We start from the raw sequence: 21,321 nt of genomic DNA, 5'->3' as shown, positions 1-21,321 counted from the left end.
ATGTATGTTTGGTAAGAAAGAGAAGAGGAGTTGAAGAAAAAAAAAGTGAGAGATTTTTTTTTAATATTTTAAATTTTTTTTGAAAGGACAATTTGGACGCGCCTCTCATTTGCAGGGAAAGGGATGGAGGTGGAGGCTGAGGAAGAAAGGAAGAAAGAATGACAGGTTCAACACTTTGCATTGGGGATTTGGAGACAGAGGTGCGACAGGGATGGAAGAGGATGAGGGGCTAACCATGAGAGGATGTCTTGCGCTTGAGATAGAAAAAGGATGAAGATATTTAATAATGATAAGAAGAAACGTGCTTGGAGAAGAAGAAGCAAGGAGTGAAGAGGAATAGACTTTGGGAAAAAGGTTGTGATATTTGGTGGGGTGATATTGTTGTTGTTTTGGAAAAAAATGAGAGAAGAAGGTCTTTCAGCGACAAGAGATGGGAAGGGATTCTTTGGATGGAATCTTCTATTTTTCATTGCAATACAGAATCGAGTATGTTCATGAATTTGAGTGGAAGAAGAATAATGGATAGGGATTCAGAAAATTTTGAGGGAGGAAGAAGTGAAGGATGGAAATTGACAGTGAAATTGAAAACAGAGATGGCTCAAAAGAGTTTTATATCTATAAGGAAAAATATTTAGAGAAGAAGATGATGAAGAAGAAGAAGCAACGAGATTTGCTTTTATCTTTGGATGATTTTGTCAATCCCATCAGCTTCACATTATGCGGACATATAACCAAAATGAAACTTTATTTTTTCTTCACTTTTTTGACATGTTTTCTGCCTTGTCACATTTTTTTCTCTATGAAATATTCATTATTGTGCAAAACATCAATATTTGAAATGTTTTTGAATTTTAATTGCTCTCATTTTTGATATTTGATGTATTTTGTTGATTTTTGTAAATCAGCAATAATAGACCATTTTATAGAAATTTTTAAATGTTTTGAATAATGACAGTCGTTTATTGTTCATGGAAACATTTCAATAACGTATTAAACGTTAAATAATATTTTTTTTCCTTTGCGATTGTCACAAAAATCCGAAAAATGATTGATTTTGCATATTTTTGTTGTAAAATGTTCTGAAAATTGTTCAAAACATATTTAATAATATTTATGTTAAAAAAACCGCTATTTTTGATTGCCAAAATTTGAAGGAGAAAAATACAGATTTTCCCACAATAAATTTTTAATTAGAAATTTGTTGGTGTAACTAAAAATAACTGCCATATTTTCAATTTTTCTGAAAAATTTCAAAATAACTTGATTATTTCAAAATAACACATAAAAATTTCAAAAAATTTCTAAAATTTCACAATAACACTAAAATTGTGCAATTCATCTTTTGTTGTTATTATTATTATTATAAAAGTTTTATGAATGATATAACTATATAAGGCAGCGTTTTGAATAACGCAGTTTCATATTAAAAAAAAAGATAAAAAAATTATTTAAAAATGTGAATTGTCAATTGTTGAAAAGCACTTATTAATTTTTGAAACCAAAAAAAAAAACTGTTAACCATTTGTTGAATGGTTATTGATTTCAAAAAGAAAAAAAAATGTGAACATTCTGTATTTCAAAAGATCGTTCCATATTAGATGTTTGTAACTTATAATGACTTTACGCAACTTACTGGAATCTGCTGATAAAACATCAGATAAACTTGATTTAAAAGGAAATATTATAAGACCTTTGGAACAAGTGACTCCTCGAGAGGAATTGGCAAAACTCCATATTCTCGATTTATCTGAAAATCAATTAACAACGGACGAAGCAGACATCATTTTAAATTCTGTAAAAGCACCACTTACTCTCTTACAATTGTCACACAATTTTTTAACAAATTTGTGCAATTTTTTTCCATTTAAATTGAGAGGTTCGAAAAGTCGAAAAATTTTGTTTTCTTTTTATTTTTTGTGTTTTGTTTACAGTTTTGAATTTATCTTTCAATAAAATCACTACAATTCCAGCATCGTTTTTGGAAAAAATGCCTTCTCTGCAAGCATTAATTATAAATAATAACAATATTACCCTTTTACCAAATATAGCCCATCCCACTCTTAACTCATTGATGTATGCAATTTTTGCATTTTAACATTCTTTTCCATTTTCAATTTTTTAAAATCAAAACTTTTGGATGATACAGTCTTTCTCATAACCAGCTCAAAAGCTTATCTTTAGGATCTCTTCCTTGCTTGACAAAACTTTCATGTTCTTTTAACCAATTGTCTTCGTTTCCTGACATTTCTCTTTGCCCTAAATTGTGTGAAATACGGTTGGCACATAATGAAATATTTGAAATGCCAACACTTGAAAGAATGAACACGTTTCCCACTAGAATTGTGTTTGTTGATCTTTCACACAACCAATTGACTCCAAAGTTTGCGTTTTCAGAGTTCAAATCATCATTTATATTTTTATTATTTATTTACTATTTCCATTTGTAGAGCGCTTCCTCTAATTGCCCATTTTACGAGAACAATAAACCTTTCTCTTAAAGGAAATCCTCTCCATCCCGATTATTCTTCAACAGCTTCATTGACATCATCAAGAATGTTGCCAACGGAAACACATGCTTCTTCCTCTTCATTATCGAAGTCAACAATGCCAGCTCTTTCAACCGCAAGGGTTTCGCCGGAATATCTTTCTTTCGAGATTCAATTAGTGAAACTTTTTCCATATCTAAGAATTTTGGACAATGCCAAAGTGGTTTGAACTGACGAAATTAAAAAATTAATTCTAAATAATTGATTTTTTTCCATTCAATTTATTTCCTTTTCCCTCTTCAAAAAGGAAAGAAAAGAAATACTCGCTGAAGGAATATCTAACGAAAAGTCCGAAGAGCCATTTGCAGACAATCAAAAAGGGAAATCGAAAAAGAAAATCCAATCAGAACGAGACGATTCCGAGGGATTGACCAAAATGAATGAAAGATCGAAGAAATGCCACAGCAGAAACGAAGCAAGCGAAAAAGAGTCCAAAGATCTGAGAGGGCTACATGTTAACAAAAGCAATGAGAGAGTTTCAAAAGAGATGCAAGTTAACAAACAACGGAAAATCGATGTACCGCAGGATGGACATGTGAAAGAAAAACTGTTTAAAGAAAAGCCAGCAATGGATCTTTCTGTATTTGTCACAGAAGCATCCAAAAAGAAGGCTCAACAAAAAGAATCAGAACCTGTTATTGAAGATTATGGGAAAAAAATCATCGAAAGCATGGAGTCGGATGACGCCAAGCCATCTAAGTCTCAGCGAATTCATTCTCTTAATTCCCAAGATCCAACAGTCTCTGTCTTCTCCAAGCCTTCAAAATCTCAAAATTCAAAGCTTGTTGTAATGAATGCGCTTACTGCGGATCCATTATTAAAGGCTCTTTCAAATACAAAGAAATCAGCTTGGTAAATAAACATTTCACTTCACTTCACTTCAAAATATGTGCAACAAGTAGAATATTCAAACAATGCGTCCATATGAAATCATAACACATATTTCTTTTGTTTTATTTCAATAATTTGTACAAACAGCAGAAAGAAAACCAAAAAGAAGTTGATATGCAAGAAAATATTATGAACATTTGCATATCCTTATAATCAACAAAAGGCAGCAATGAGAAATAATTTAATAGAAATATTACTTAGACATCATCATTTTCACAAATTCTTTATAATCAATTTGTCCATCTCCGTTGAGGTCTAATATTCAATAATTATAATTATTTAAAGAACAATTATTTTTATGAGGAATGTTATAAAATTAAACAAAAAACAAACCGGCTTCCTTGATCATTTCTTCAAGTTCCTGTTGGGTTAATTTTTCTCCGAGGCTTGTCATGACTGATCTTAATTCTTCGGCGGATATGAATCCATTTCCATCTTTGTCAAAAACTTTGAAAGCTTCCTTGAGTTGTTCCTCAGTATCAGCATTGCTCAATTGTTTTGACATCATTACAAGAAATTCTGGAAAATCGATGGTCCCGCTTCCGTCAGCATCAACATCAGCAATCATGTCTTTCAGCTCTTGCTCAGTTGGAGTCTGTCCAAGAGATCTCATCACTGAAAAATAAACGATCAAAAATAAAAGCAATAAACACATTATTATCAAACCAGTTCCAAGCTCTTTTGTTGTTATAAATCCATCTCCATCTTTATCAAACAAAGAGAAAGCTTCGCGGTAATCAGCAATTTGTTCTTCTGTCAATTCCTCAGACTGCCAAAAAGTTGAAACATTTCATGCGATTAATTATATAAATACATAAAAATCGTGTTTGAAATCATTGAACTTCAATTAGCAAAAAATTCACTCACCATTCTTTTCTCAAACAACCGTTATGAAGTAACAATGGGTTATTCAAATCATGTTATGGCTCATTTTTTTAAATAGAAAAGATATTTCATCAATTTCTGGGTTTATTGGGGAATATCGTGTTATAAATATTTTTTATTTTTATAGTTATATATGTCGAAGTATTCTGTTGAGGATGTCCTTTTATTACATATTGATTCACTCGATAAATCGAGTACAAATATTGAATTGCCTGATATTGGGCTAACGACTCTCGATTTTCTTATAGATCGTCTATCTAAATTTCAGTTTCTTCGTTCTATTAACCTTCAGGGGAATTTGATTCGAAATTTACCAGATCTAAGGAAACTAGAGCATCTTCAAGAGTTAAACCTCGCAAATAATCCAATAGCTTCGCTTTCAGACGTAGAAAAACGCATTACATGCAATGTGCTACATCCATTAACTAGGGTCATTTTAGGTCCAAATAGTTTGCTTGTTTATTAATTCATATTGAGTTTTTGAAAATATTAATGTTTTTTGACAAATCGCACACACATTATTCAGAAACTCTTCTTGTGATGAACGACCAATGCGATGCTGATTTGCAGCGATCTGAATTTGAAGAAGTTGATCGTTTATACGAGGCAATTTGTTCAATACCAATTGAAAAAGCATATCCAAAAAAGCAAAAACTGACAAAATCAGAAGAAGATGAGAGCATACAAGAAGAAATGTCTCTTGAAATGCACGTTGCTTCCGTGGTGGAATCTCTAAACAACGCAACTAATGATAGAGGTTTTTTTAAATAGTTAGTCGCATAATTGTTCAGTTTTCAAAATACTGTTTCTCAGATAATCCACATGAACGAGCGGTCCAGACACTTCGATGCCTTGTTGCACGACAAAGTCTGCAGCACATTTGTTTTGAAGGTTTGTTTGGGGAGCCGTTTTTTTTGAAAAGAAACTGAAAATTTATGAAAAACTTGTGACTATTAACTTTCAGCATTTTCTGACAAATTAAAGGCACTTTGCCAATCATCCAGGCCCTCATCTGAAATGAAGGCGGTGTATTCGAGTCTTTCATCGAGTTTTGATCTGCTTTTTGCAGCGACTGTCAATTTGCACCATCTATTCGAGTCAGAAGTGGAGAATGTTGCATCATTTCTCTCGTCTCTTTCGTTGACACTCTCTCCACGTCATTCTTTGCCTGCTTCTTCCATTTCTTCTTTTGGCACTTCATCTTCCTCTCCTCGTGCGAATTCAGTGCTATCTGAACCAAACACCCCTTCAAAAATGAAAACAGCAGACGACGAAAGTTCATTTTCTGATGATGACAATACAACTTCATCATCCAAATCATCATCATCTTCTTCTTCCTCTTCCTCTTCATTATCATTCAACGCCATTGCCACCACCAATAAGCACAGACACGATGCTCACAATCCATCTGCAGGCTCTTCTTCTCCCAGTGTTCCCTTTGCAGTGTATCCCACATCGCCACATGTACTCAGGCGCAGTGCTGACAGCGATGTGTTTGACGAGGCGAGGAAACAAGGAGAAGACGACATTTCATCCAGAAGAAAGAAAATTGAGGAGAGAATGGCGCATCCGATGAATTCGCTGTCTCCGCAAATCGAAGTGGATGAGGAGAAGTCACGAAAGGAGCAGGAGAAAGAGGAAATGATGCAGAATATCAGCGGCAGCGGATCAGAAAGAATGGAAATTCAAAGTCGAATTAGAGGTTTGAAAGCAGATGAGGAGGAATACAACAAGAATAGCAGCGATAGAAATGAGAGTGTGACTCAAAGACAAAAGGAGAAGAGAGAGAGAGAGAGAAAAGAAGAAGACAAGGAAGAAGAAGAAATGCGATTGAAACAGCAAAGAAGAGAAGAAACACTTAAATTGCTTGAAAAACGCAGAGAAGAGAAAAGAAGAGAGGCACTTTTGAAGCACAAAGAAGAAATCGGAAAAGGAGCAGAAAAAGGAAATGTTCAGTTTTCTGATTATATTCAGCAAGCATCCAAACAAGATACATCATCATCATCTTCTTCTTCTTTATCTTCTTCATTCCGAAAGAAAAGCCCATCACCTTCACAAATGTCACCTTCTCACTTCACAGCAGAGAGCATTCATCGAAGTTCATCACTTTCATCTTCTCATCCAGACACTTTGCACTCTTCTTCTCCTTCATCTCCCCAGCCAACCAAATTCTACACAACATCAACCTCATCCTTTGTGAAATCACCTTCTTCGCCTCGCTCTTCTTCTCCGTCTTCTTCTTCTTCTTCCTCCTCCTCCTCCTCTTCTTCTCGTCGGCCTTATTCAGCTTCTTCTGCATCCATCCACACACCAACATCTCCATCCACAACACCCACCTCTCTTCAACAAGCCACCCCTCCATTCCGTCGTGTTCCCCAGTTTACTTCTTCCAATCCAACTTCTTTAAATCCTTCATCATCATCATCATCATCATCATCATCATCATCATCTTCTTCTTCTTCTTTAGCCAATGAATCACTTTCACATTCTCCTTCCTCACCGAAACGCTCTGGCTCACCACAGCGTTCAACCATCACTGTCACTCCAACACCCACCACCACACCTACAACAGCTACTCCTATCTCACAAAAGACTGCTTCATCATCATCTTCTTCCTCTTCTTCCTCTTCTTCCTCTTCTTCCTCTTCTTCCTCTTCCCCTCCTCTTTCCTATTCACCGAGAGGGCCAACATACAACCAGCTGAGCAAAGCGCGGCAGATGCAGCACAATCGCCCGTCTTCTGCGTCTCCTCTGCGCTCCTCTGCCCACCTGGCCTCGTCTCGTTCATACTCTCCACGCTCATCTTCACCTCGCTTTCTTTCCTCTTCTCTTTCGGCAACTCGATCGTCGACATCTTCATCCTCTTCATCTGCCTCTGCTTCGGGCTCTTCAAATTCAACATCGTCTTCCATCAGGTTGCTTCCATTGACGAAGATTGTGGATCTAATTGATGAGATCTACGATACAAAACAGGTTTGATTTCATTATTTATCATCAAAGTGTCATAAGTGTTTTCCTTTTTTTTCAAAAAATCTTATATAATTTAATTAAAAAATATTGTTTAATTGTTTATTCCTTTTTGATTCAAATAATAAACAGGCAACAGACACGAAGAACATGTCTCTTTCGCTTCCTCTGGAGACAGTTGAGGAAGCTGTCTTTTCGTTCTTTGAAAAGCGGTTTGGGATCAAAGCACTTGTTGTGAAGGAGATAGAGACGCTCATACGAAGTCTGGCATTTTATGTGTGTGAAGAACGGGCATGGCTGATGGAGCAGAAGAAAGGAGCAGCTCAGGAGAGAGGGAGAGGGAAAGAAAGAATGCGATATATGAATAGTGGGGGTGGAGTGATGGATGATGAAGAAGACGTAGATGAAGAAGATGGAGAAGGGCTGAGAAGGAGATCAGGGAAAGGCAGAAGTGGAGAAGAAGACCAAAACGAGCCGATTGATTTTCTGTCTCTTTTTGATGGGATTGACGTCGATGGCGATCTGCGCTTGCTTATTCCATCGACATCTTCGTTCTCTTCAGCCAACTTCCGCTCAATGTGTTCAGCCACTCCTTCACTTCTGCCTCTTCTGAACGACACAGTAGTGTTCTTCTTCATCATCACAAATCGGATAAGTGATAACTTTTATGCTGTTCAGAGGCAGCTGAAGCAGACAGTTGAGGCGATGCTGAGGAAGGCGATGCAGCAGAAGATGTTTGGAGGGAGGAAAGGGATGATGCTGGAGAAGAAGAAGATGGATGAGGCAATACGGAAGAAGATGATGGGGAAGAAGGAGTGGAGGGAGAAAGAGCTGGAGACCATCGAGAAAGAGAAAGGGAGGGCGTATGCACAGCAGCTGAGAGAGGAGGAGAAGAAGAGCAGAGGGCAGCAGAGAGAGACAGTACGAGATGAAGAAGAATACAACGTGACTGAAGAGGAGTGGAAGATGATTGTTGGGCACATGTACAACGACGAAGACACGGAAACATTATCTTCGTTGATCCAAGCTGAAAGCAGTAAATTGTGTCAGAACAAGAAAAAATGTGTCATACCATATTCAACATTTTTAACAGTATGAAGTTTTTTATGATTAAGTTTTGTTCTTCCAATAAATTGTCTTTCGTTCGTTCGTTCTTTTCTTTATTTCAATTTTTTCAGTTACTTCTCAACTTCCAGCTGTTGAAGAACGTCAAGTTCATCGCGCCATTCCGCGAGCTGTTCACAGCAGTCACTGGAAAGAGATCAGACAAGACATCATCATCCACTTCTTCTCCGACGATGTTTATTCCTGTTCTGTCAGGAGCTATCCACCACGCTGAGTGCGGTGATCTTCTTCGGGAGCTGTTTGCTGCCACAAACAGAACAGCAGTGAGTGATGAGACAATCACACGCACACTCGACGAGATCGATCCATCGGCGTCGCTGCGGCTGACGTTCTCTCAGTGTGTGGCAGCATTCTCAGACGAGATCATCGAGTATGTATCGGCACAAGGCAGCACATGAAAGTGAATGAAAGCTCTGAAAGAGGAAAGTTTCTGCTTTTTACTTCTTTCTCTATATTTTCCGATTTCTTTTTTTTTTTTATCTCTGACTTCAGTTCCGATTTGAATATGTTGATTGTTCCATTTTGATGATATTTCGTCTTTTTAGCTTCTGATTGCAGTTCTTTTTGATAGTTGCTATCCTCGCTCAAAAGGATAGAGATGCTTTTATGTTCAGTCTTGTTGCTTTTTTTGTTTCATCATACATGTCCATTTCTTCAATTGTCTTGTTTACGTTTTCTGGAAAAATGCAAAAAAACAAAAAATATCAGAAAAGTTATTTATTTGAAACTAACTATGCTGAAGTTGAGATGATTTGCTGCCAAGTTTTTTTGTGAAAAGAGAAGGTGGATGTGCGATGAAAAACGAAACGAATCTCAAAACTCTAACGTGAAACCAAGAAAGAAAGAAAGAGCTCTCAGCGAATGGAAGACAGATAAATAATAAATGAGAAGCAGAGACAATGAGAAGTGCAGAGATTAAAATGGAAAATAAAATAAAATAAATAAAATAAAATAAAATAAAATAAAAATGAGATATTGTAAACTTCCAACAAAAATGATACATAACAAATAATATTTCTGCATTTAATTGGTCTCTAATGTTTGTGGTGCTTCTCTTTCTTTCTGTCTCCAGATTTTTTACCGTCTTTCTCTTTGTCTCCGCTTCCTTCTCCATCGCTTGTCCTCTTCTTCATCCCAAGCACAGCAAGAAGTGTTTCTCCTGCTTCTTCAGCTCCTTCGTTGTAAAATCCTTTCATTTTCTCCTTCTCCTTCTCCTTCCTTCTGCCGTGTCTTTCACTCTGCTTTTCAGCTTCATTGGATTTCAACAGAAGAGCACTCATCGAGCTTTCCTTTTGAAGTTCAACTGGCTTTGATATATCTCCTTCTTCCATTTCTGGAGCCTCACTTTCATCGCTTTCATCATCGCTCTCTTCCTCACGTGATTGTGTCTCACCCAACAACATTGCTTCATTTGGAACTGCACCTCGAAACACCACCTGCACAAGGGCATTGACTGTCTGCCGCATCGTCTGCATCTCTGTTTGCTGGGCTTGTCGCTCATCTTCTGAAGAGCGGGCAGACTGCACAAGGAACGGAAGGCTCATCTCGTTCAGCTTCGAGTTCCACGCCACGTCAAGCACAGTGGACAAAGGAATCAGATCATAGCACTCATACAGCATCGCCCCAAAGCAGCTTTCTCTTTGAAGTTTTGTCAGTGCTGCATCGCTTTCAACTACAAAGTGTCTGTCTTTGATGATTTCTAATGATGATCCCTTTTCGCTCTTTTCCTCATTACCAGCTTTGCGGTCACTGTCCATCTCGTCTGCAATGAAGTGCAGCATCTGATCAGCCAACGAACGGTCCTTCGAAGCTGCTGCCACTCTTATGGCATCGCCTATCAAATGGTCAGCACAGAGAATAGAAATAGCGTGGCTGAATCGACCATTTGCAGCAAAAATAACAGCAGCAATACGTCGAAACATCAGAAGATGATGGAGTTCCAGCTGTCTTGCGAGTGCCAGCTGGTCATAAGCAGTGTGTGTGCACACAGACTTCAGAAGAGACGCAACGTCTTCTTCCTCAACAAACAACTCATTCAGAGCTTCGTTCAATGCAAAATGAGGGCATGGCTGAGTTAGATACTCTCCAAAAGAGGAGGAGGAGGAGGAAGAGGAAGAAGATGGAATAGCTATATCTTGTGACACAACATCTGAGAGAGAGAAAGTGGAAGGAAGTTCGTTGCCGATATGAGCCTGACATGGGTGTGATGCAATTGAAGGGTTGAGAAGAACAAGAGGCAAGACAGGGCGAGCAAACGGATCGTCCTTGTCCTTCTTTGCTTTGCGCTTTCTTTTCTCATCTCTTTGCAAGAACCCAACTCCTTTGCCTGCCTTCTGCATGTACAGCAGATATTGCTTCACCAATGGAAGCCAGCCTCCTCTTCTCGCTTGAATGATCACACGCCCAACATCGGCAATCTCCTTCACACAGTCTGCAAAGCTGTCCAGCAGCTTCGGATGATACCGCGCATAGAAGTCGATGCATCGGTAGATGAGCTCCTTGTTCTCTACGTGTTGGCAAGCATTTCTGGCAGATTGATCGTCCCATGCTTCAGGATGCAGCAGCATCACCTCAACCGCATCGTCGTAGTTCGTCTTCAGCATCTCCAGCACTCGCAGCTCTGCCCACTCTTCATTCAGTTCGCACGCTTTCCTCAGCGGTGGCTCCAAGAGAAGGTGATGATGCAACTCAATGTGGCGCATCAATCGCTCAGGAAAGTGTTGTGCAAATACAATTCCGAGATGTGTCAGGAGCTCATCCTGTTTGTTGCTTCCTTGCTGAGTGGCTCCATCCAACAACGCAACAATCTCAGAGAATAGTCCCCTCGATCGGTACATTGTGATCACATTTGCCAGCTCCTGTCCTCCTTTCAGTGCCAGCGGCACACCTGCAATCTGCGCCAGTCTGAACTCCTTGGCGCCGAGACACGCCACACACACTTCTCTCCACGTGGGGATGTGTCTGGCGCGCCTGGCTGCATCGACTGCTGCTGGGTATTCGTGCAGCCTCAGCAGAGTAATGGCCAGTCGGCTGTAGTTGTTCGTGGCACTGAACAAAATACGTGCGGCGAGATACAACTTCTCCTCAAAGCACGTCTCTGCTGCTGCTGGTATGTCTGCTGCAGTGGGTGTTGTGACTGTCTCCTCCAACTCAGCCAGCAGATCAGCGCGTGCCAGTGTGCACAGCAGTTCTGTGTCAAGCTCTCTATTTCCCAGTGGACGTGCCATCCTCAAATATTTTGCCAGCACAGCATGGAGCCCCAGCTGCTTGCACAGTGGAACCACGCGCTTGTGCTCAGAGGCATCGTTGATAGCACAAAAGGCATCGACTGCACGCTCAGCCAGTCCTTTCTCCAGCAGAGCACGTGCAACAGGCGCCCAGCACTCGCGTGTGTTGCACTCCTTCGCCAGCTCCTCTGCCCTGTCGATGTTGTCCATCTCATTCAGCAGGAGCATCACCGCCTTCTCAAACAGCCCGGCTTTTGTAAGGACGGCGTAGGCCACCTCGTACATCTGTGCCCGCATGGCGTGCTTGGCCACGTCAGATGCGTCATAGTTGTTCAGAAGCTTGACATAATCCAGCACCTTTGGCGACTCTGCCCGGATAGCACAGACAAGAAGAAGGTTCTGAAGTGTCTTGTCGCTGCGAATGGTGATGGAAGACGAAGGGTGATGGACGAGTGACTTGGATGCTGATGACGAAGCAGATGCTGAAGAAGACGAGGATGGGAGAAGAATGGCCTCCAGAACAGGCACCATCCGATTTGCCAGCCCAACCACGAGAAATGCCTTCACGGCATTTGCAATCATATTTTTGTCTGTTGTTGTTGGCAGCACATTGTTCAGCACTTCATCCACCACACGCGCCTTGAATGATACTCCTTCTTTCTTTCCCTTCTCTGCACTCTCACTGCTTTCTTCCTCTGACTCGTCAATCGCCTCACTCCACACAGACGAGTCCATCTGCTCAACAGCATATTCTGCCAGAGCACGCGCCAGCTCTGCCTTTCTCGCTGCTGCAATCAGAGCGTCGCTGCAGTTCTTTGAGCGATAGATACAGCAGGCAAGACGTGGGAGGCTTCTCTCTTCGCACAGCTTCCCAACAGCAAGCGGGTCAAATAGACGCGCCAAAGCTGAAGAGGAGCCAAGAAGGAAGGATTCTGAAGGTGTGAGTGAGGTGAGTGAGGCAGCTTGTGATGCGATTGGTGCAGTTACAGCAGACGATGCCTTAGCTGCAGACACACGTGTGGTTGACAGCAGCTCAAAGAAGTCATCGCGTTCAGTTGCCCGTACAACAAATGGATCATGGAATGAGAATTCTGGCAGATTATCACCGCTTGCAGAGATTGCAATGCCCACGTCTCTTTTGCTGGCAGCACAGTCTTCTGCACACAACATAGCAAGTGCACTGTGTGTTGCTGGGTCTTCTTTCCCTTCTTCTTTAATGCGCGCCTCCAGCCACGAACGCAGCAGAGCCAGTTTCCCTCTCTTCTCGAATCCCTCAGTCAGCGGTGCAACAGGGCACAATGCACCTTTTCCAGCAGGAGAAGCAAGAAATGCGAGAATATCATCGTCAATCACGTGGCAGTCAACCATCGCACATGCAATCGCTGGTGCAGGTGGTGGAGAGAGTGTTGGGTTAGCAATGCAGACAGATGCCAACGACTCGAAGTCTCCTCGCAATGCCAGCACACGTGCCAAGTCGTCGAACATCGCGTGGACTGTGCAGAGTGCCACGATGGGCGCGGGGTCGGTGCAGTTCTGCTCCAAAAAGGCGAGCATCTCCTTCGGTTCTGATAGAGGCACATTCATCAGTGCACGTGTGGCATCTTGTGGATGTCTTGTTTTCACAGCCGCACGGACAAAAGCAGACAGCAGCGACGGATCTGCGCCTTTCACATCGGCAATTCCCAAAAGGAAAGAGAAGATGGTGTTGTCGGCCGGACGAGTGTTGCCGTATTCCTCCATCACTGCCAGGATCTCCTTCACTGCCACCACTCCACTCCCTGGCAAGCACAGAATGCGCCCTATCTCTCCGCACATCGGAAGCGTAGCTTTACTCATCAGCAACTGCGTCATACACTCACACGCAACTGAATTCCCTTTCTCTTTGCTTTTTTCTTTCTCCTTCTCCTTTTCAGAGTCAAATGCTTCGTATTCTCCTTTCTCCTTTGTACTCGAACTGTCATCTGCTGCATTCTCTTTCTCCCCCTCTTCCTTCTCATCCTCTTCTGCCTTCTTCTGCTCCTGCTCAACCCTCACATGTGCCCTGATGATCAGCTGCGCTGTCTCCTCCACTCCCAAATCAGGTGCTGCTGACACAACACACCTTGCGATGTACTTCGGCTGAGAATGGAGCGATGCTGCCAGCGCAAACAGCGATGCTGCCTCAGCCATTTTGGCAATGCGTGGGCGGTTGAAAGCGCTGCATCCGCCTCGTTGGATCATCTGCGAGGCGATATCTGGGCGTGCTTTAATCATCACATCCAGATAGTGTGTCTGCACAGTCATCTGGTCGTGCACATTCTTCGCAATCACATCGAATATGAAAGAAGTTGCTTGCTTGAAAAGAGACAGAGAGAAGAACACATCCAGAGCCAGCGACGGCTGCATAAGCGGTGTTGTGTGTGCTGGCAGAACAGATGCAGGTGTTGGGAGTGAGGCTTGAGAACTCTTCTCATCGTCTCCTTTCTCTTTATCTTTCTCTCTCTTGTCACGCGACCTCGACTTGCTGCTTCTTTTCTTGTCATCTTCCTTTTCGTCTTCTTTCTCTTCCACTTTTTCGATGGGAGTGTTCACCAGAATCTGCGCAAAGCCAACAGAATCGTCTGGTTTCGCCTGGCACACACGCAGCAGTGTCTGTGCGAGATCTGGCTGTGACAAATGGAGGCGCATCTGCTCTGCGGCAAATGTAGCAACTGCTCCGTATTCCCCGCGGTCAGTGAGGAATGTGATGACACGTTGCGGGCAGCGTGCTTCAGTGAAGATGGCAACTGCAAGTGCTGCGGCTGCTGCTGGGATGGCAGATGCGTTGGATGATGCTGAAGTGGAAGAAGAAGAAGAAGAAGCAGAGGAAGATGAAGACGATGATGGTGCTGAAAATGTCAGCACAGCATCGCCCATCTGCTCTGTTGGTGTGTAAAGCCCTTCCTTCAGCTGCTTCGCCATTTCCTGCACTCCACGCGAGGCAGACAGCATCACTGGCACAAAGAAAGCAGACTCCACCTCGTTCAGCTTGCCACTCTCAACCAGCGCTGCAAACAGATTCTTCAGCGGAGATTCGGCTGCTGTCAACGTCACAGCCGGACGTTCTGAGTCGCTTTTGTCGTCGTCTTTGGACTCATCGTCGCTGCTGTCATCGCTTCTGCTTCTGCTGCTGTCGCTCTCATCGTCGTCGCCTCCTTTCTTCCCGTGTCTCCGCTTCTTCGACTTCTCGTCGTGCTTCCTCCTCCTCTTTGCCTTCTCCTTTTCCCGCTCTTCTTTCTCCTTCTCGCGCAGCACCATCTGCTCAGCCGAGTGGAAGCGCTGAAGTGTGTGGAGTGTCCTCAATGCGCCATTAGGCGACTTCACCACGATTTTCGAGGCGATCCTCCATTCTCTCTCGCCAAAGCACTTCTCAAAGGCCTCTTCGCACAGCTCCTCTGCTCCGTGCAGCTGCGCACGGATGGACAGCGCAGCAGCGTGGACGATGTGCGACTGACTGCGTGCGAGCGACGCCAGCAGCGCCCGGCGGTCGAGAGACAGATGGAACACGATGCCTGCGCTGTCGACTGCGACAATGCCTTCGTTGGCGGAATCGGCGGCTGAGGAGAAGAGCATCCGGGCAGCAGTCAGAGGGAACGTGGCAACACGCGCAGCAGACGAGGCATCGACCACACTCACTCTGTTTTGGACAGTCAGAACAAACACAAAGCCGAATTTGGAGACGAAGCTCATTGAGACGGGCACATCTTGTGGGCTGCCTTGCTCAATCTCCACAGACATCCTCAGAGACTCGCCTTCGCTTATCTTGTTCAAGTACAACTGACGCAGTGGAAATGATATGAAAACGAATAAGTTGAGAAAAGATTGCATTGAATGAAAGTTTTAATATATTGAAATAAAAAAAAAAATTCAAGCTTGGTAATAAGAACAGCAAGAAAACCATTCCATCTTTCACCAGGCAAAGCATTGTAATAGGCTCGTCTGTAAAATCTGCTGGGAAAGTGATCAACATTGAATAATTTGAAGAAAAGTATTGCTTTTTACGCTTTGTGCAGTTCCATATTTGAGTGTTTCCTTTCATAGTTTTTGTCTCAGGCTACAAAACATAATTATTTTTATGTTTGAAAGCGAATTAAGCGAATAAAAAATAATATTCATAATAAAATTCTATCAATAAACTTAATTAATCGGACAAACATCAAATATTGATCCATGAAGTAGGCACCATTGCTTTGAAGGATCAATCTGATAGTTCAATATTTTATTATCCGCCAATTCTGGTATCCTTCTGAAGATTTCTTTCGGTGAATCTTGATCATTGATTGACAGATGATAAACAGAATCATTTGTGACAATTGCCAATGTAATATCATCTGCCCATGACATAAATTCAACATCTTCTTCCATAGTAACTTTTTTAATTCTTGTTGTTTTCTCTATATCAAATATCTGAATCATATTACCCCCTATGCAAACACAAAAAAATAAAAATATGATTACATCAAGAAAACTCAAACCTTTCACAGCCAGCAACGGGCATGAAGGATGGGGACAAATTGAATCAGCTTTCATTGTCATTTGCGATTTCCCCATGGGATTGTGAGGATCAAGAACGATTATCTGTTTCTTTCCATCAATGTCAGTTTGGCAAAAGATTCGATGATCTGACAATAGGTGTGTTGTGTTCAAAGAAATTGACGAAGAATCAAGTCCAATGGTTTTAAGCTAAATTTCAAATCAGTAATTTTATCAAGACGTTTGTGTTTTATATTCATTCACAAATATATTGAAGAATAAACGAAAATAAAAGAAAAGAAGAAAGATATCCAGAATGCATTCCGCCATTTAATTAACAGTTGCATACGTCTATAAGTTGTTGTACACGCAAAGGAGTATCCATCACTTGTTATTGATGTTTTTCCGAGCAATCAGAAAATGCGTAGTATAATGGGGGAATAGAATTAGAGATTTTTTCGTTTACTTATTCATTCAAATATGGACATTATTTGAATGAAAAAGTATTAAATTCTCAAAAATATTCTTTTTCTATCAATAAATGAATACATATTTTTATTTTTGATATATGATATTTTGATTTTTTAATTATTACTGAACATGGAACATTCACAAAACGCTTGCGCAAATGAAGAATGTAATTATTTTACAAGGATTCAACAAATTCAAGGTTTTCATAATTTATATGGAAAATTAATATTAAAATGACTTTATAGATACTTTTTTCAGATTAACTCAAATTAATGAACCAAGACAAATTACCCAACTTGTTCAATGCAAAGATCTTCTTGATTGCATTCCTTGCACATTATGCAGAGAACTTGCTACAGATATATTTTTTGATAATATTAGAACTATCGCTTTATTGCACATCAGTAACAATTTTGTTGCGAATGCATTGCTTAATTTTTTGGAGCAATTTATTTTTTGGTTGATTATTTCCGATCCATCTTCCAGTTATCTAGATTCTGAACCTTTGAAACAATGCAATTTATTAGGATGGATAGAAGCCATACTATCTCGTTTGAAACAAACTCAAGCGCAAACAGATGGACATAAAATCATATACACTGAAAAGGCTAATGAGATGCTCACATGTTCTTCACCCTTTTTACAAAATCCGAATCTCCTAGCATGCTGCTTTTTCAAACTTTATGAATTGAAAGAAACTTCCAAAAATATAGAAAGTTTCGTTGAACAAACAATTTACGAGAATATTTTACTTCCTGTGACAACAGAGGACCAAGCTCACATTTTTTCGCATTGTTTGCTTTGCTTGGTAAGAACAATGAAGGAAAAAAGTGTGAAATAAAATAAAAATATTTTTTTATAATTCGCAACACTGCGAACAACTTTTGTCTCTTATCCGTTTTTCTAACATGTTATTTATTTATTTTGTTAAACATTAAATGTTTTTGTGATTTGTTTGTTCAAACCAAAAATGTAGGATCTGATTCACACGGGATGATAAGTTTTCTTTCTGCTTTGCTTGAAGATAACTGGCTTAAGTTACCAGACAGAATCACAACGTCATCAAAGTCATCTACAGCAAGCATCAAATGTTTCAGATTGCAGTCACTTCAAATTATTTGGATTGTGCAATTCTTGTCAAACGCTATTTGGAATCAAAAAGCAAAGCAATTTTTCAGAAATCATTCATTCTCTTCTATTGCATCCAAGCTTTTAAATGAAGAAATCTCTAAATCTAATTGTCATCCTCTTTGCAACGAAGAATTTTCCAAATCAACAAATACAGCAAAGATATCTGCTTTTCAGCCAGTTTCGAAAGAGATTGAAGTATCGTCAAAGCCAGTTGAATACATCGTTGATGACAAGTTAAACATTCCCTTTCCAGTCTTTTTGAAACATTTTCTTTTTCTTCTTGCTGATGCATTTGAGCGAAGTCCAAAACTGATTGACACATTCATTTCAGAAGCCTCTGTACTTCAGTCAATCGCTTTAGCAGTGTGCGATCTTCACGAAATGGCATTGGATGGGCTGTGTGCAAAGATCGTGAGGAAAGCATTTAGTCAGTTGGATCTTAGTGGATTGACATTCTTTCTCGAAAAGTGCTTCGGATGGAAGCTCATTTCACATCTTTTCACTGCCACTTCATTTTTTGATGACGAGTTCTATTCAACTGTCCATTCTATTTTGATTCTGGAGAATACACTAAAGATTACTTACACAAGACCATTGAATGCATTGAATGCAGATGATAAAAGCAAAATTGCAATAAGCAACTGTTTGAGAGATACGCTTGAAGAAGAAGGAGCATGCGACATTATCTTAGCGAAAAGGAGATCTTTTGGTCGATTTAACAAGTTACCATCTTGTGACATCTTCACATCTGTTGGTGTTCATCTTTGGAAATAAACATTTCACTTTTGTTTTTAAAGAAAATTCAAATAAATTTGTGCTCTAAAAGATGTGTGGGCATTAATTGAAAAATCAGGATATTCGAATATCTCTAAATCTTTTAAAAAGAAAATTGTCGAATGCATTAACTCTTTCGTTTGTATTAATAGTTGAAAAGAAAAATGAGAAAGGCAAAGAACGTGAGAAGACCTCTGGAAGTGAAGTGAGGTAAGATTTTTTATTGAAGATGATGGAAAGCTCATTGAACATTATTCTTTTCTTTAAGAACTGCAAAAAGAAGTTAGCATTGGAGGATATAACCCTAAAAAAATGAAAAAACAAGATTTTTTTAAGTTTAAACTGCACAATTCAAACAACATGAACATCTACTCTCACATTGGTTCAACAAGAGATGGATGTTTAATCCAACAGAAAGAGTTGTAAAAACAAAGCAAAAAGAATGCAATTCAGACTTCTCATTAACAGAAAACGAAAAAAGCGATTACGTTTTCATATCAAACAAAATAGAGCATAGAAATAAAATAAGATAAGAAAGAGGAGAAAGAGAGCAATTATTAATACATAAATACAAATAATAACAGCGTCAAAAAATAAACACTCAATAACTCAGGTCAACGCCATTTAGTTCAACCTCTCCTCCATCATCGTCCACGTATTCTTCTGAGTTGTTTGGTCCCATATCGCTCATCTTCTGATTCCTCCTTCCTTTGATACTATCATCTCTGTTTCCAACTTCAATCTCTTTCACTTTCTCTTTATTCTTTTTGTTGTTTTTTGTTGGCTTTCCGCCTTTCTTTCCAATAATCGGCAGCATGAGCAGTGCCCCCAGCCCACTTCCAGGCAGCAATGAGAAGATCCATCCCTTCGAGCCATACAGATCCCACAGACGGCCCATCACAACACCCGTCATCGATGAGCCGATCTTTTGAATGCCATCGAGCAGCCCAACAGCCGTGGCAGTGGCACGAGGCCCAGCAAAGTCCATGGCACATGTTGAAGTGATGATGCCGTGCACACACGAAAAGCAGAATGCAGTTAGGCCTATTCCAACTGCTCCCATCCACGCAGACACTGCAAACAGCACGATCAGAATGCAGCCTGAAGAAAAGAACAGAATTTGAATAAACATTATTGACAGATAGCAAGATAACAGTTTTAAAGGAAAAATTATTAACTGCTTATATTTTTTATCAAATAAGATGAATACCTGAATACAGCACTAGAGCTACAAAAGCAACAGGAGGTCTTCTCGAACCACAGCATACGTCTGACACGATACCTGCACCAAGTGAGCCAAACATCGAGCCGAGTGTCACTCCAGTCGACGAGATGAGATACAAAAGCGAATCTTCTTTTGCGCCCCACACCTGTGAATTTACAAAATATTTGAACAAACAAATCATTTTTTCCAATAAACATAATAAAAAATTTGAGATTATTTCTTACACAAGAAAGAATTCAGACCTCCTGGAAGTACTTAGCATTGTAATTAATAACTCCATCACGGCACCACCCGACGCAAAAATCGATAACGCAGAGAATCAAAAAGACTGGATTTAAGCACACACGCTTCACCAATTCCTTCAGTCCCATGCCATAATGGCCAGGAGGTGCGCTTCCTCTCTTATTCGCTCCATTATTTCCCTTTGACTCTGCTGGGGATTTGAGCGAGTTGGCGTTATCTGCTGGATAAAGCACACTTTTCTTTTGGTTGTTATTTGACTCTGTCTCATAGTGATCAATATCATCGCTGTTGCTGGAAGCTGTTCCATTGTCGGTAGTTTCTGTTCCATCAGAGTTTGATCTGTTGCTATTACCACCAGCATTCTCTTCCTGATTTTCCAGAAGCTTTTTTCTTTCATTGTATTCCTCGAGTGCTTCTTCGTCAACAGGTGGCCAGCCAGCGTCTTCTGGTGTAGACTTGACGAAAAAGACACAAAGCACTGTCATCACTGCAAGTATTGCTCCTGGAATAAAAAATACTGCACTGAAATGCATCTCTGCTTTGATATTCGCATTAACTTGAAGTGCCAGGAAGAAGCCAAATGAAATGATAATTCCGAATATTCCTCCAAAAAACCCTCTTTCACTTATATGATACCAGTTCACTCCCACTTTACAGATTGCAGTTGTGCAAAAAGTCTGAAAGAAATCGTTGATGGCGTAAAAAACTGCAAGGAAGACGATATTCATTGTTCCTTTTGATTTGGTATTAAGCATCCAAAAGCCCATTACGATGTTCATAACTGAAGACCCCATTGATCCAATGATTGTTGCTTTTTTTCCTCCAAGCCTTTTATAAAAAGGAACAAAAAATTTAAAAATTCATTTTAAATTCAAATAGAAATATCACTAACCTATCAACCAGAACTCCATTGAATGCAACAAAGACACCATAGATAACGTAAGCAGTTGTAATTATAATCCCAAATTGTGCGGTTGTGACACCTAAAACAGAATGAACATCTGATGTGTTCAATAAACTCATATTGTATCTCCCAAAATATGTGCATGCGTACGTCATTCCAACAGTCAGCCAATTTAGAAAGCGAATTATAATGTATTTCATTGGATATTTGAACGGAGGCTTTCTGTTATGAGTCAAATCTACAACACATGCAACAATAACGACTCCGATAATGATTGCTCGGATTAACCAATCTACCCATGCTTCAGCCATTTTTGAAGCAAAATTTATTAATTTTATAGATCCAAATATGTTATTAATTTTTTAAGGAGAACATTCTTTTAAGTAGGCTTTTCCATTCAAAAATATTCACAAAATTTAAGTTGATATTTTATTATATAAT

The 21,321-nt window shown here is 40.1% G+C and overlaps 5 protein-coding genes across 5 annotated transcripts; 2 read left to right on the top strand and 3 right to left on the bottom strand.

The window, feature by feature from the left end:
• Positions 1-1,591: 1,591 nt before the first annotated feature.
• MONOS_2696 (uncharacterized protein) lies at positions 1,592-3,569 on the top strand. Its single transcript, XM_067872634.1, has 5 exons — positions 1,592-1,876; positions 1,932-2,073; positions 2,147-2,380; positions 2,448-2,709; positions 2,794-3,569. Exons 1-5 carry the CDS (start codon positions 1,615-1,617, stop codon positions 3,400-3,402), a joined length of 1,509 nt encoding a protein of 502 aa, XP_067736378.1. The 5' UTR covers positions 1,592-1,614; the 3' UTR covers positions 3,403-3,569.
• On the bottom strand, positions 3,473-4,329 carry MONOS_2697 (putative Calmodulin). Its single transcript, XM_067872635.1, has 4 exons — positions 4,305-4,329; positions 4,104-4,206; positions 3,771-4,052; positions 3,473-3,692 (listed from the first exon to the last, which is right to left on the bottom strand). The coding sequence occupies exons 1-4, from the start codon at positions 4,305-4,307 to the stop codon at positions 3,631-3,633; spliced, it is 450 nt and encodes a 149-aa protein (XP_067736377.1). The 5' UTR covers positions 4,308-4,329; the 3' UTR covers positions 3,473-3,630.
• A 9-nt stretch (positions 4,330-4,338) lies between these two features.
• Positions 4,339-8,830, top strand: MONOS_2698 (uncharacterized protein; the record flags this gene model as incomplete). Its single annotated transcript, XM_067872636.1, has 8 exons — positions 4,339-4,342; positions 4,386-4,423; positions 4,465-4,771; positions 4,849-5,079; positions 5,136-5,213; positions 5,287-7,295; positions 7,422-8,381; positions 8,468-8,830. The coding sequence occupies 8 exons, from the start codon at positions 4,339-4,341 to the stop codon at positions 8,810-8,812; spliced, it is 3,972 nt and encodes a 1,323-aa protein (XP_067736376.1). The 3' UTR covers positions 8,813-8,830.
• Positions 8,831-9,118: 288 nt separating this feature from the next.
• MONOS_2699 (Clathrin heavy chain) lies at positions 9,119-16,563 on the bottom strand. Its single transcript, XM_067872637.1, has 5 exons — positions 16,482-16,563; positions 16,135-16,342; positions 15,815-16,083; positions 15,558-15,713; positions 9,119-15,436 (listed from the first exon to the last, which is right to left on the bottom strand). Exons 1-5 carry the CDS (start codon positions 16,515-16,517, stop codon positions 9,449-9,451), a joined length of 6,657 nt encoding a protein of 2,218 aa, XP_067736375.1. The 5' UTR covers positions 16,518-16,563; the 3' UTR covers positions 9,119-9,448.
• A 2,546-nt stretch (positions 16,564-19,109) lies between these two features.
• On the bottom strand, positions 19,110-21,191 carry MONOS_2700 (putative glycerol 3-phosphate permease; the record flags this gene model as incomplete). Its single annotated transcript, XM_067872640.1, has 4 exons — positions 19,110-19,609; positions 19,719-19,878; positions 19,976-20,804; positions 20,869-21,191. 4 exons carry the CDS (start codon positions 21,189-21,191, stop codon positions 19,110-19,112), a joined length of 1,812 nt encoding a protein of 603 aa, XP_067736374.1.
• Between the last annotated feature and the right edge of the window lie 130 nt (positions 21,192-21,321).

Source organism: Monocercomonoides exilis (genome assembly GCF_001643675.1).
Source record: "Monocercomonoides exilis strain PA203 chromosome Unknown scaffold1-2713096, whole genome shotgun sequence".
Classification (NCBI taxonomy): Eukaryota; Preaxostyla; order Oxymonadida; family Polymastigidae; genus Monocercomonoides; species Monocercomonoides exilis.
Note: the sequence above shows the minus strand (reverse complement) of the source record. Positions and strands in the feature narration are given on the sequence as shown.

What these genes read in the sequence shown, in the direction of transcription:
- MONOS_2696 (XM_067872634.1), top strand. Translation starts at nt 1,615, where the DNA reads ATGACTTTACGCAACTTACTGGAATCTGCTGATAAAACATCAGATAAA. An exon ending in TTTTCCATTTAAATTGAGAG is followed by an intron (nt 1,877 to 1,931) that starts GTTCGAAAAGTC and finishes TTTTGTTTACAG; the next exon opens with TTTTGAATTTATCTTTCAAT. An exon ending in CACAACCAATTGACTCCAAA is followed by an intron (nt 2,381 to 2,447) that starts GTTTGCGTTTTC and finishes TTCCATTTGTAG; the next exon opens with AGCGCTTCCTCTAATTGCCC.
- MONOS_2697 (XM_067872635.1), bottom strand. An exon ending in AACAAAAGAGCTTGGAACTG is followed by an intron (nt 4,053 to 4,103) that starts GTTTGATAATAA and finishes TTTATTTTTCAG; the next exon opens with TGATGAGATCTCTTGGACAG. An exon ending in AGAAATGATCAAGGAAGCCG is followed by an intron (nt 3,693 to 3,770) that starts GTTTGTTTTTTG and finishes ATTGAATATTAG; the next exon opens with ACCTCAACGGAGATGGACAA.
- MONOS_2699 (XM_067872637.1), bottom strand. Translation starts at nt 16,517, where the DNA reads ATGGATACTCCTTTGCGTGTACAACAACTTATAGAC. An exon ending in GTGTACAACAACTTATAGAC is followed by an intron (nt 16,343 to 16,481) that starts GTATGCAACTGT and finishes TTTGAAATTTAG; the next exon opens with CTTAAAACCATTGGACTTGA. An exon ending in GCCTGGTGAAAGATGGAATG is followed by an intron (nt 15,437 to 15,557) that starts GTTTTCTTGCTG and finishes CCACTGCGTCAG; the next exon opens with TTGTACTTGAACAAGATAAG.